The following is a 14,026-nucleotide window of genomic DNA, read 5'->3' on the forward strand; positions in this document are numbered from 1 at the left end:
AAACATTCATTAAATCAGCGTCCATCAGAGTAATCTTCTTTTTGTATGTTTATAGTTCATTTCATATTTTATTTAAGTGACATTGAACACCATTTGGTCAATTTTGACCAATTTCCTAAAGTTTGAAGCTGGGATTTCTGTAATTACATGAAACTCAATCACAAAATCAAAAAGAGACTGGAATAGGACATCATGATGTGCTAACATTATCTGTAATTTACCAAAACAGAGGAGATGTATTTCAAAAATATCAGCAACAAAACAAAGAACAGACAAAAAAGGCAAACCAGCATTGTTTAACACCTGATTGTCAATTTGCTTTTAACATTTCTGTCATTATCAGTTAAAATTTCAATTTTGATTGACCTTGATCTTTTAAATAATGCCCTGATTTATTATAAAAAAAATAGCTTGAGGTTGAACAGTTAAATGCAGTTAGCTTAGTAACCATATTTCTTCAAGTTTAGATATGTGTTTTAACAGGGGCGATTTCAAATGTTGCAACTATTTACATGTTTAAATAAACTAAGTTATTTGTCAGACATTGATTGTACCAAAATAATAGAGCAAAATGATCAAATAAACAAATGTAACAGTGGTAAATACAAACTAAAAAACATTACACATCCAAAAGCTGGGACCATACCTTCTAGCAAGTTTAGATATTTACTTATGAACACATCATAACATGCTAAACCTATTAATTAGAGGTCAAACCTAATGAAGGATTGCCGAGTTAAATACAAGCTGCAATATCAGACAAAAGCTGCAATCTGCTGTATACATAGTAAGATGACATCCTCAGAGTAGAAGACAACAATGAGAGAGCTTCTATGAAGCCAGACCAAGCAGAAATCCTCCAGCAAAGCCCCCTGTGAGAACAATGTTTTTCTTGACAAATACCTGCACCTGTATGGAAAGAGAAAAATGAACTTAATTCAACACAAGGGCACTGTCTCTGATGTGAATCAATCACAATAAGTATTAAAGGGATAGTTCATCCAGAAATGAAAATTATCCCTTATTTCACTCATCCTCAAGCCATCCTAGGTGTATATGACTTTCTTCTTTCAGGCAAACACAACCTTTCAAGCCTTATAATGGGAGTGAATGGGGATCAAGAATTTGAAGCCCAAAAAAATGCATCCATCCATCATAAAAGTAATCCATACGACTCCAGGGGGTTAATAAAGGCCTTCTGAAGCGAAGCGATGGGTTTTTGTAAGAAAAATATCCATATTTAAAACTTTATAAACCATAATAACCAGCTTCCAGCAAACATCCGTGCGCATGTTGCCTTGCGGCGAAAGTGTAACCTCTGACCCGACGTATGACACAGGATGTAGGAGGAACGTAAGCTTAGAAGCCTCTCACGGTTCAAACAAATAGGGCTGTGCAACAAACTCAAGTTCTTCTTCTCTTATATCAAAATCCATTTAAAAATTCTCGTTTTAGACATCTAATTTGTGACAGGTGTTTTGTTTGGCTCTATCCTCAGAGCTTCCACGTTCATCAATACATCATGCGTCGCATCAGGAGGTTACGCTTCCGCCGTAAGTCAATTTGCGTACAAATCTTTGCTGGAAACTGGTTATTATGGTTTATAAAGCTGTAAATATGAATATTTTTCTTACAAAAAACAATCGTTTCGCTTCAGAAGGCCTTTATTAACCCCCTGGAGTCATATGGATTATTTTATGATGGATGAATGCACTTTTTGGGGCTTCAACATCTTGAGCCCCATTCACTACCATTATAAAGCTTGGAAGAGCCAGGATATTTTTTAATATAACCCCGATTGTGTTTGTTTGAGAGAAAATAATCATATACATCTAGAATGGCTTGAGGGTGAGTAAATCATGGGATAATTTTCTTTTCTGGGTGAACTATCCCTTTAAGGGGTGGCACAATACACTTTTTGTTTCATTGACTTCCGTTCAATTTATGCAGGGACACAGGAAAAACAAAATCAAGTTTGGGGAACTCTGACCTGCGAATTTGTATCACATGAAGACGTTTGACTAAAAGGAGATCGAAACATCATGGCGTGACTTCTCAGCTGAATTAAAAAAAAAAAAAAAAAAAACAGCAAGCTTTAAAGCTGCAGGTTTGTAGTATTGCAGTAAACTGGAGTACAGTGGGCTCCACAAATATTGGCACCCTTGGTAAAACAAAATAATAATAATTGGGCAAAACTGACTGAAAATTCCCCTCTTAAGCCTAAAGTGTATTTTCACTTTTTACACGTATGCGAGGTTATTTTAGATTATTGTCCGCGCAGGTCACACATGACATAAATGTATATTAAGTTATTAAAGTATTTTCTTACCTCATTAAATTTTGTTCTCACTTCTGCAGTGGGCTTGTCTGAATTCAGCTTCAGTTGCTTCTTGGCCTTATTCACATCTTGCTCAACTCTTTTCCAGTCCACTTTAATATAGCCTGTGTGATGAGCAATCTGAAAGTACAATTGAAGATTGCGTAAACAGTCCTGCATAATATACACAAGTCAAAACAACAATTATGATAAGCACTTGGTTCTTTTCTTTTTTTTTTTTTTGCACAAATTTACCTGGAGCAAAAAGAAGCCACCACCTACAGCTGATGCTGCAAGCTTTCCAACTTTCTGAAACAAGTACCCTGCACACCTGAAACAAACACAATGGTTTGTTTATACTGTACTCAGTGCTTTAATACACATCATTGTTCATATAACGACTTACCAGCCAGTCACTCCTCCAATGGCCAGCTGTGTTGCAACGGAGTACTTCTCAGCAGCTGGTCCAGATTGATTTTTGCCAAACATTTTGTTCCACCACCTTTGATTCTTCACGTGCTCTGCCAGTTCCAAGACGTCAAAGGTTTCAGTGTCTGTCAGAAAACAGTAATGTGCATTTAGCATATTTAAATCTGCTTACAGTAAATCTACTTAGAAAGTTTTTCCTGTCAAGAATGTTATTTATATTTATTAGACTTTTTCTTGTTGATTAAGATCAGCTGTATCATCTTGCAAAATGAAAGCACAGAAGCAACTTTCATATAAGCAAAGGCTACTTTCATTTTCTGTTCTGGGCAGAAACACTGGCTGATACAAAACAAGGTCAAGGAACTCAACCATATTAAATACACTGCTTTTTTTTTTCTCCATCCAGGACTTTAGATACAGGAGCTAGCAGAGGGAACTGTGGGAAGTCAGCGTCTTTATGTGACAGTAGCCTTGGCCAAAGAAGTGACCTTCAGACATAAGCCAGACACAAATAGCACACTACTGCAGCCAATACACAGACAGACCACAGTATCACTTTCAGACAGATTAGAAGTAAAGAGAGACGTTTAAATCTAATCTGCAATGCAATGAACTACAAAACCAAAAAGTCTGACTTGTCGTGATTTGGCACGCTCACACTTTGTCTTAAGCCTACTAATAAAACGCCTAAACCTTTATTCTTTGACAATTAAGAAACTGTTTTATAAATTTTTGGTTGTATACTGATGAATTTGGGCTTGTTTAATTCAATCTGTCAAGCAAATATTTCTCTGTCCTTGACTGGACAATTTCAAACTTTCTGATAAGAGGTATATATTTTGCTGTTTTTGTAGACATTCACAACTTCTCTTATATAACACATCTAGAGGGGTGTGTGGGTAATATGACTCATACCACAAAAATTAATTGGTTTTGCATGTGACTTCAGTGCTTGGCTAGTGTTAATAAGTTCACGAGCGTCTTACTATGCTTTAAATGTGATATAATCGTGACATAATTCTCTTCATCGTTTAAACTGTTTCTATACGCGGTTTTAATGTAAGTTGTACTATATATTGAAGGACGTGTTCACATGAGTTACGTGTGTACTCGTAATTTTGCAGCTCTGAATGTCGTTCCGTGAGGAGTAGGCCTGCTATAATTTCAGACTGAAAAATTAAGTAATGTACAGCCTTACTTAAATTCGTATAAAGTGACAGGAGAAAAAAGAAAGTGCTACTTACCCTTTTCAGACATTTTCCTGCGTTTCTTCTTCTTGTTTACTGGCGGATCGCTCTTTTGGAACGTTACCGCCACCTACTGCACTGTAGTAGTACTGCCAGGAGCGTGGAGTGAGACAGGGCTGTTGCTTAAAGGAATTATTTACCCCAAAATGTTGATTTTTAGCTGGAACCATGGTCCCCAGTGATTCATATAATGTACTTTTGACTTACTAGTAATATAGTGGGTGCTGATTTAAAGAGGCAATCATGGTCTTTCGCTACAGATTCTCACTGAGGGCTAAGCCCCCAAGGATGAAATCCTAGTACCGCCCCTGCTCATTGGAAAATTCAAACAAAAACACAACAACAAGGTAAAATGGGGTGTTATCTGTCCCTAAAATGACAGTACACTTTGGAAGGCCCGTGAATTTCATTTACATAATGTCTACACTTTGTTTGTTATAATGAGAGGATTTGCGAGCATGCAGAACTCAGCACTGAACAAAAACAAAAGCTCTTTTGTTTTGAGCCTGAGTGGATTGTAACGTAAACACCTCTGATTGGCCATTGCATTCCAGAAATCAACAGATATGTCTGTGATTGGCTGTATTGTTCAACGCTGCAAAACACATTGTTAGAAACCTTTGACTCTCTCCATAGCCAAACACAGATTTGCAGTAGTGATGGGTGCTTTCGAAACACTGCTTCACGAAGCTTCGAAACTTTTACGAAGCTTTTGTTTCGAATCAGTGGTTCGAAGCACATATCAAAATGCCAAAGTCACGTGATTTCAGTAAACGATGCTTAACTGTTTCGAAATGTTTCGAAATTTCAGTGGTTCACCGCTGGGGGGCGATCTCTGTGAACCCATGAATCATGCGGATTCACGAGATTGCCCCCCAACGGCGAACCATTGAACAAGTGTCAATAGTTTTTACCTGATTTCTGATCAGTTTTATCCACCTTATTTTTCAGGTAAGCGCGGCCATTTGTAGTTTTAATGTGTCTTGCTTCCGGGGTCATTCGCTTCCAGTTATGTGCAAAACAGCTCGTTATGCTGCTTGATATTGCAAACTGGTATTTCTCACCGTATTATTTAAATGTATTGTCTTAAATTTAAACACTCTGGTTTATAGCACAAACAGTTTTACAGTTTACTGCACTTTGATATTCTTCTCGTTATCTCCCGATAGCAGCTAATAAATCGGAAGTCTCGCACATTCACAGAAAACGCCTTACTTCCGCGTTGAAAAATAAGTTGGATACATCTGTAGATGTTTTAGTGAGACATTTATAATTATTAATAGGAATAATAGTAGTTATTAGTCTCTCATCGGCATGTTTAGCTGAGCCATCCATGGAACAAACAAAACAAGTCCTGAAAATTGATAAACATATTATACAGACACTTAAAATGTAATGGTATTAGATGAATAGTTAATTGTATTTGATCGATTATAGCCTACTTTCAATAACGTGTTTGTAAAAGCTGTTTTTATGCATGTTTGGCCTGAGTTTTTGTTGCATTTACACTGTTTTGACCAGCAGGGGTCACCAGCGTGTGGTGTTTCGAACGCTTCGAAACAATGAATTATTTTGCGAAGCAATTGGTTCAATTGATTCGAAGCTTTGAAAAGCTTTGTTTCTCCCATCACTAAGCAACACTCAGTGATTTGAATAAATTCCATGCTCGTCTCAAGTCTGTGGCCAGTGGAAGGGAGACAATCTTATACCCACGCTCAGACTATCTTCGTTTATTGTTCTTATTCTGTTGGTTATTTTATTTATGAATGGATTTTGTTGTTTTATTATGAAACTGTTGGCTGACAACAAATGACATTTAACTAATCTTAATTGTCAAATTATTTTTATCCCATGTATTGTAAAATTATGTAATTTGAGAGTAGACATTGGTCCAACCCCGGTCTACTCGCTTTAAAATTTCTGTCCATCTGTCGCAATATGAGGGACAGTGAGTGATCTGTCTCCAATACAATTTATTAATGCTCTTTCATATTTATTTATTTTTTTTATTATTATAAATTCTTTTATTTACTCTTACTTGTAAATTAATTCTATTTTTAATGCAATCTATTTTATATTTCTTTGTCAATTAACTGTTTTTTTCTCTCTTTCTTTATGTTGTTTTGCACTATTCTCATTTTGCACTGTTTTATTTGTATGCGGGTCATTGACAAATGAAGCTTCAAAAAAGGGTGTTTCCATAAAGTCTTTTCAAAACTGATGTAATGCATATTTTTGAGTCATGAACAATGTGTTTAAGTTTCAGGTGCAATGTATGTATATACTGTAGTTGTACCACCTGACACGGAAAGTGTACCAACTTACCCATACTTTTACCAGTATTTGAGAAATCTACAAACATTTTCACTGTGCCACAAGGATCAGTTGTGGTCCTCAGGATGATGCATTATCATGTTTAATGTTATTACCTTGTCAAGAGCCATGTTTGCAGTTGTGCCACCCTGACATTTGAGAATATGCAAATTGCTGGACAAAATGTGTTTATATGAAAGCTTTAAAAACTAAAATGATGCCATAATTTTTTATTATTAAGACACCATTTTAAATAATTTTCTTAGTCTGTTCATTTGTCCGGACAGTTGCACCACCTGACATTTTGGGGGTTTAACAAAACATAAAATAATATGTATTATTTAAATATACAAAATATGAATTCAAACTAAATAGGTTTTATAGTATAAAGTGATACATGTCATGAATTTATCAAATTATTTTAAAAGAAAATAATGCACTTGGACACAAAAATATATACGTCATGTCATTGAGCCATGCAGCAATGCTGCAAATGCTTTGGCAATATGAATGTACAAACACGTGTCATGTCAATAAAGCACCTGAAACTGAAACTGATTAGAGATCATGCTTCTTGCTTGGGTGATGTATCTGAGATGGTTTGATAGAGACATGGTAAACTCGACCAGTCCTTGGACAGGTCAATTCCCAGGTTTCAGCTAGCACTGCATGTTCAGCTCCTCTAACATCATTTTCCTGCGTTTTCTATCCAGACGATAATTTATTGCGCATCCTGTATGCCACGTGACCTTTTGTTTCCTTTCTATTCTCCAGGATGAGAAAAAAAAAACATAACACAGCGGAAACCCCAAAATGAGTCTTGATCCCCCTCAAAACAAGTTACATACCATCACTCATACCTCAAATGTGACTTTTGAAGCTTTTTAAGAAGTTGCAAACAAGTTGCTATAAGGACTACCGCAGTTGCCCTACACTCACATGATCCTTGAGGAAGTTGTGCTGATATCAGCTTTTAGCATTATGAAATTCAAGCTTTCAGACAACACAAAGAAAAATCTCAAGGGAACCTGTGGTTCAAAAATGTCAAAAAGTTGCTTAAACACTTTTCTTGAAATTGTGCCTCCTTCTCTCGAAACTCTAAACACAAATCCATAACTTCCCCATACTTCCTATTTCCAGGTCAAAATGAAGTTCTCCATTCAAAACCATTCAATCTTGCTGAAAAACCAAACTTTGCCCTCAGACATGACACGAGCCCTCAAAAACCACACACTTCAACATAGTCTTACACACTAGAAACTCTTACAAAAACAATCATTTTACAGCTCAATGTCTATCACAGTATACAACCTAAATAGAGCAGATGTATGTTAAATATAGCAGATACAGTGAAATAAGAAAAGTTTATTTTCATTACACTACTGTAAAGAGATATTACAGTAGATGAAAAGCACTAGAAAAGAAAAGTTGAAATACCAAATAACTAAATATATGAACTATAACAGTTTCTTAGTCTTCTGACAAAAGACTTTCTCGTCCTCCCCACAATTATGTAAAAATATGAATTGCATGAAGTAGTTGGCTACAAATCAATTTGACAATTATGAGTTTGAGGGCGTACAACTTGTGCTACGGTATACTGTACATAGAATAATGAAAGTTCTCTCATCTAAAGTACTGCTACTGTACTGTAATTTACTGTATGTGTAAAAACCCTGAGATGAACCTGTAGACCAACTTCCCTCATGGTCATTTCTACTCTGTCAACTATAGTGCTTCGTATTTCATCAGGACCAAATGTCCTCTTGATTTTTCTTTTGAGTTCACAGTGTGACACTTGAGTTAAATATATTATGTGTTTGTGTTTTCTGAATGAGAACATGGTTAAACTGCAAAATGAGAGCATTTTTGAGTAGAGGTTTGCAGAAAACACTGGGAAAATTGGAACATGTGTGAACGGTGCCAACTAAACCAGTTATAGTGTGTTAGCAATCGAGAAAAACTGTAGTGTCAGTATCAGTGTAAATGTTCAATAGTATTTTGGAGCCAAATAGCCAAAAATATTGGTTTAATATTAGTTTACAAATTAGTATTAAATTATTCACTGAATAAATGTAATAATAGAAAGCCAAGGAGCAAGATAATATAAAATTAGTTTTTTTTGTTTTGTTTTGTTTTGTTTTTTAAAAAAAATGCTTACACAGTTTTTAAAACTATGGCTCCATTTCTCAAAGCTCCACACACACAACCACAAAACACACACACAACATGCAAAACTTCATACATATCTTGCAAAAGCAAACACTTCATTCAAAACTATTTTAACTCTTCTAAATGGTGTTTTCGTGTAGTAACACTACACACAATCCATCAAATGATTAACCACATACAAGCTAAACACAGATGTGAAAAATGTAAAACACTACTATCTTGTGTCTTTAGCTTGTTCAGAGTGCAGTGAAGTGTACAGGAGTTTGTCATAGCACTCACACACACATGCACAAATACACTGTATATACAGTATGTATGCACAACTGATGAATTTTACAGTTATGGACTGAACTGAATCAACACTGAACTGACTTGAGCTGTACAATGACACTATTAACTTGTTAGAGCAGAATTTGAATTTGTTAAACTATATTGCGAAACTGTATTGCATAAAGTGCTTTAGAAATAAAGTTGACCTTCTGACTTGGCTTGTATGCATATTCAGTGTGTGTGTGTATATGTATGTATGTATGTATATATATAATATGTTTGTGTGTGTCAGGGACACAGATGGAGGCAGACAGGTAAGTGTATAACAGGTTGTTTATTTAGATCAGAGGCACGGAAACTGGCAGACGGAGAATGCAGGTGAGTAAATGAGCAAGCGCTTAGAACAGTCAGTTAGCTGAAGAAATGACAGATGTTGACTTTTGCAGGTGAAGGATCCACGGGGAACGGAGAACAGACGAAGGGAGACAAATGGCAGAGGAATGGGGAAACTTAGGTGAGTATCAGGTAAGGAGTTCAGGTACGTAAGACATTGTAATCCATAGACAAGACCAGACGCTGAGTGAAGTGTGTGAGGCCCTTTTGAGTGGTGCAGATGATGAGTGACAGCTGGTGGTGATCAGTGATTGCAGATGGAGTGCAGGTGAGGAACCAGAGGGATGCTGGAAAGTCCGGGGAAGGTGAGACAGATGGTGACTGTGACAGCATATATATACAGGTGCTGGTCATATAATTAGAATATCATCAAAAAGTTGACTTATTTCACTAATTCCATTCAAAAAGTGAAACTTGTATATTATATTCATTCATTACACACAGACTGATATATTTCAAATGTTTATTTCTTTTAATTTTGATGATTATAACTGACAACTAAGGAAAATCCCAAATTCAGTATCTCAGAAAATTAGAATATTGTGAAAAGGTTCAATATTGAAGACACCTGGTGCCACACTCTAATCAGCAAATTAACTCAAAACACCTGCAAAGGCCTTTAAATGGTCTCTCAGTCTAGTTCTGTAGGCTACACAATCATGGGTAAGACTGCTGACTTGACAGTTGTCCAAAAGACGACCATTGACACCTTGCGCAAGGAGGGCAAGACACAAAAGGTCATTGCAAAAGAGGCTGGCTGTTCACAGAGCTCTGTGTCCAAGCACATTAATAGAGAGGCGAAGGGAAGGAAAAGATGTGGTAGAAAAAAATGTACAAGCAATAGGGATAACCACACCCTGGAGAGGATTGTGAAACAAAACCCATTCAAAAATGTGGGGGAGATTCACAAAGAGTGGACTGCAGCTGGAGTCAGTGCTTCAAGAACCACTACGCACAGACGTATGCAAGACATGGGTTTCAGCTGTCACATTTAATTAGCTGATTAGAGTGTGGCACCAGGTGTCTTCAATATTGAACCTTTTCACAATATTCTAATTTTCTGAGATACTGAATTTGGGATTTTCCTTAGTTGTCAGTTATAATCATCAGAATTAAAAGAAATAAACATTTGAAATATATCAGTCTGTGTGTAATGAATGAATATAATATACAAGTTTCACTTTTTGAATGGAATTAGTGAAATAAATCAACTTTTTGATGATATTATAATTATATGACCAGCACCTGTATATATAGGTTTTCTGAATTGCTAAAACACATTTCTCAAAACCTTAAACACAAAACCAAATCTTCAAACTACATTCAAAGAATACCTGACTTCTCTGGCAAAATCAAACAATTGCCTCAAAACCATTTTATCTGTACTCAAAATCAAATAATGCTTTCAGATCATACACACAGAGAGTCAACATTATAAACACTACAGATCATTCATTAGACACTACATTAAAAAAAATGGGGAACACAGAATCCAAAACATGCAGTTACAGAACAATATGTATATTGTAACAAAGTAAAAAAAACAAAAACAATTTGCAATTACATAAAAAGTATAGTAATCACAACTTACAGTAGTAAGGTGAATAAAGTGTATACTGTATGCACTGCAAGTATAGTATTGTACTGAATATTGTATAGTAGGCCTATTGAATGTCTGTATATTCAGCACTTGCATTCTGTGAAAATACAGTAACCCAACTGCAAAAGCCAAAAAGATTAAAAAAATAAATAAATAAAAAAACTAAATAAAAAGCATGTTATAGTACACTCAAAAGTACAAACTCAAGGTCAATGAGATATTCATTCTGCCTCAGCATCACGTCTTCATGTTGGGTCCGGCCTGAGGACTTTGTCAACATCACAGGCAGTGTTGTAAATTATGGAGTGCCACAAGGATCTGTGTTAGGCCCTCTGATGTTTTCAATAAATATGCTGCCACTTAGTAATATTATAAGAAAACATGGAATTCATTTCCACTGTTATGCCAATGACATTCAATTATATATTTTAAGAAATGTCCAAATTATCCAAGTGGGCAAATTGTGTTAAAGATATAAAACATTGGATGACCAGTAATTTTCTTCTGTTAAATTTGGATAAGACTGAGGTATTACTTATTGGACCCAAAACCTGTACACAGAATCTCTTAAAATACAATTTGCATTTAGAAGGATGTACTGTTACTTCATCCTCTACAGTTACAGTTTTTCTCAATTGTTTACACACAAATATTGGTACTTGAGACACAATGACCACAACATGTGTCTCATGCACCAACCCCCTGAACCAATTCTGCTAAACTACAAGCACAATTCCTGCTTTACACTCACATTGCAGTTCTAAAACACACTTTTTTCAAAACACTACACACAATTCTCTGCATTTGGCACAATTTTCGGGCAGAAAAATCTCTTGTTTTCACAAGGAACACACTGCCATTCAAATATGCACACTGACTCATCACATGGGCAAACACCTGTCACACATTTTTACAATTAGCAAACAAAGCTTTAGCATAAAAGGGCAACAGGTGAGCTCTTCTGTTTTGGAGCAATGGATGCCAACAATGGAAACAGGCAGTGAGAGTAAGAGGAGGAGGACGGGGAGGACGGGGACGAGGAAGGCCAAGGACCGTAATCTCTAATGAGATCCAAACCACTTTGGTTGACCATGGTCTAACAATGAGGGAGGCTGGGCAAAGGGTACAGCCAAATTTGAGCAGGTACACTGTAGCATCCATCATCCGGACTTTCCGAAATGAGAATAGGTAAGAAATCTACTCACACTAGAAAATTGCATTACTGCAAATCAATACAGTGCTCAATGAGTACAGTAGTACCGAATTGCCTGTGGACTGTTATGTAGGACTGTAAAAGTAAAGTATGTTTCAAGTATTTGGGAAATGTATTCCTACTTTGTATTCCTACACAGTATTTACAGTATTTTACTATTTGTTTGGCAGAACTGAAAGATTACCTACACAAGGTGGTTGGGAACGTGTTCTGTCTCCTGAACAGGAAACTGCAGTCATGAACATGGTCTTAGAAAATAACGCCATAACATTACGGCAAATACAAAGAAAAATAATAGAAAACAATGAGATATTTCCAAATATTGACAGGGTAAGCTTATCAACACTGGACCGTGTCTTGCACAGAAATGATCTGAGGATGAAGCAGGTCTACAGGGTGCCATTTGAACGCAATTCAGAAAGAGTCAAAGAATTGCGATATAACTATGTGCAAGTGAGTCCTATACAATCCCACAATTGACGCATGCTCTCAACACTGTGTAAATTATACATATTTCAGTATTGTAATCATAATGATTGTGCTTCACAATAGTGACCACTCCATGTCTATTTCTGATATTGTCATGTGTGTTTCAGAGAGTCCCTGAGCTAGAGGTGGCTGCAGTGGAGCACCAGTTCATCTTCATTGATGAGGTTGGATTCAACCTCACAAAAAGACGAAAGAGGGGAAGGAATATCATCGGCCAGCGTGCCATTGTTGAAGTCCCTGGCCAGCGTGGAGGGAACATCACAATGTGTGCAGCAATTACCCACCACGGCGTCATCCATCACCATGCTACCCTTGGCCCCTACAACACTGCCCATCTGATCACATTCCTGGGCACTCTACACAACACACTCATTCCCACAGATCAGATAGACGGCCCAGAGTAGCTCAGGTACGTTGTCATTTGGGATCAAGAAAAACTGTAAGTGTCTGCACACCTGACGGCCATGTTTGATCAATTAGCTTATAGGGGTGGTATTTTGGAAAGCAGTGTCTTGAAATGGCAAAGAAGTGACATTATGTTAGATTTCTGTGTCAAATGTAGAGAAATGTGTTTAGTGTTGTGCAAAACAATGTGTGTAGTGTTTTGCAAAAAGTGTGAGGCTGAGAATGTGCTCATAGTTGTGCAGATCTGAGCTAAGGTTTTGCTCCTTGAGTGTAAGGTTTCAGTAACTCTGTGTTATTTTTAATTTTAGTGTGTAAGCAATCGTAAAAAAACTGTAATAAGACCTGATCTGAATGAACCATCAATCATTAATTTAACCCTTCCATCGCTTCTTAGGTGGGTTATTAGACTTTATGTCAATGCACCAGTTCAGCTAGAATCTGGAGGTATATACTTGCGTCTGTCGCTTTAAATGGGGATTCTCCGATTGTCGTCTTTTGCTTGGAGAAGGTCTTTCCTGCATTCGTTGAAGGTCTTTTTAGTGTCTGGATTGACGTTGTCTTGGGAAGCCAATCACGTGGGTGTATTGGCGGAGGAGTGGAGTCTCCCTCGTGGCTGAAGTTTGAAGTTTTGAGGCAGGCAAGACTGTAGAGTAGATAGCTCAGACGGGCTGGAGCCCACTTCGTTTATGGTCCTAGATTGTTGATTTGGAGTCTGGAGTGTTGAGTTTTTGCGTGGAATTATGTTTGAATGAATCATCTGGAAGATTCATTTGTCTGGTTCGCCCTCAAATCCTACACAAATCAATAATATTGATGAAAATTATTAAATTGTGTTGAGGATGTTGTCCACATCACAGGCAATCTTGTCTCTTGCCAGACAAAAGGAAAAACCCTCTAGTGTGCCGGATCCAGCCTTGATAACACTCTTCACACCTTGCGCTTCCTCATCCTTTTCCTCTTTGTCCACCACCTCTTGCTCACAGTCTTTCTCCTCTACTTTTCCTATTGTTTCCATCTATTGTTGATATCATTCAGCATCTGTGCACTCTGACCTGGCTTATATTTCATACAGTTGGTTTAATCACATCATTGGAAATAAGTGTGAACAATTCTGTATCGTTGTGCGTAAACTATGACAACTTTTGTTGCTTGTGTTTACCGTTTTGCAACACAAGTGC

At 36.9% G+C, this 14,026-nt stretch overlaps 1 protein-coding gene and 1 long non-coding RNA gene across 3 annotated transcripts in view; one reads left to right on the top strand and one right to left on the bottom strand.

The window, feature by feature from the left end:
- The window catches only part of LOC127504122 (uncharacterized), a 1,137,365-nt gene that overhangs the window by 956,265 nt on the left and 167,074 nt on the right, over positions 1 to 14,026 (top strand). The gene's annotated exons all lie outside the window — the stretch shown is intronic.
- On the bottom strand, positions 36 to 4,121 carry fundc2 (fun14 domain containing 2). Of its 2 annotated transcripts, XM_051878558.1 has the most exons (6): positions 3,991 to 4,121; positions 2,724 to 2,871; positions 2,573 to 2,648; positions 2,330 to 2,458; positions 1,991 to 2,059; positions 36 to 909 (listed from the first exon to the last, which is right to left on the bottom strand). In XM_051878558.1, exons 1-6 carry the CDS (start codon positions 4,001 to 4,003, stop codon positions 832 to 834), a joined length of 513 nt encoding a protein of 170 aa, XP_051734518.1. In that variant the 5' UTR covers positions 4,004 to 4,121; the 3' UTR covers positions 36 to 831. The 2 variants fall into 2 exon arrangements, with proteins under 2 accessions (XP_051734518.1, XP_051734519.1); XM_051878559.1 differs by lacking the exon at positions 1,991 to 2,059.

This window comes from Ctenopharyngodon idella, chromosome 21 (assembly GCF_019924925.1).
Source record: "Ctenopharyngodon idella isolate HZGC_01 chromosome 21, HZGC01, whole genome shotgun sequence".
Classification (NCBI taxonomy): domain Eukaryota; kingdom Metazoa; phylum Chordata; class Actinopteri; order Cypriniformes; family Xenocyprididae; genus Ctenopharyngodon; species Ctenopharyngodon idella.

Excerpts from the sequence above, each read along its gene's own strand:
- fundc2 (XM_051878558.1), bottom strand. Across the intron at positions 2,459-2,572 it reads GTGGCTTCTTTTTGCTCCAG|ATTGCTCATCACACAGGCTA; the intron begins GTAAATTTGTGC and ends TTGTACTTTCAG. Across the intron at positions 2,060-2,329 it reads TGAGAACAAAATTTAATGAG|CTGAGAAGTCACGCCATGAT; the intron begins GTAAGAAAATAC and ends TTTTTAATTCAG.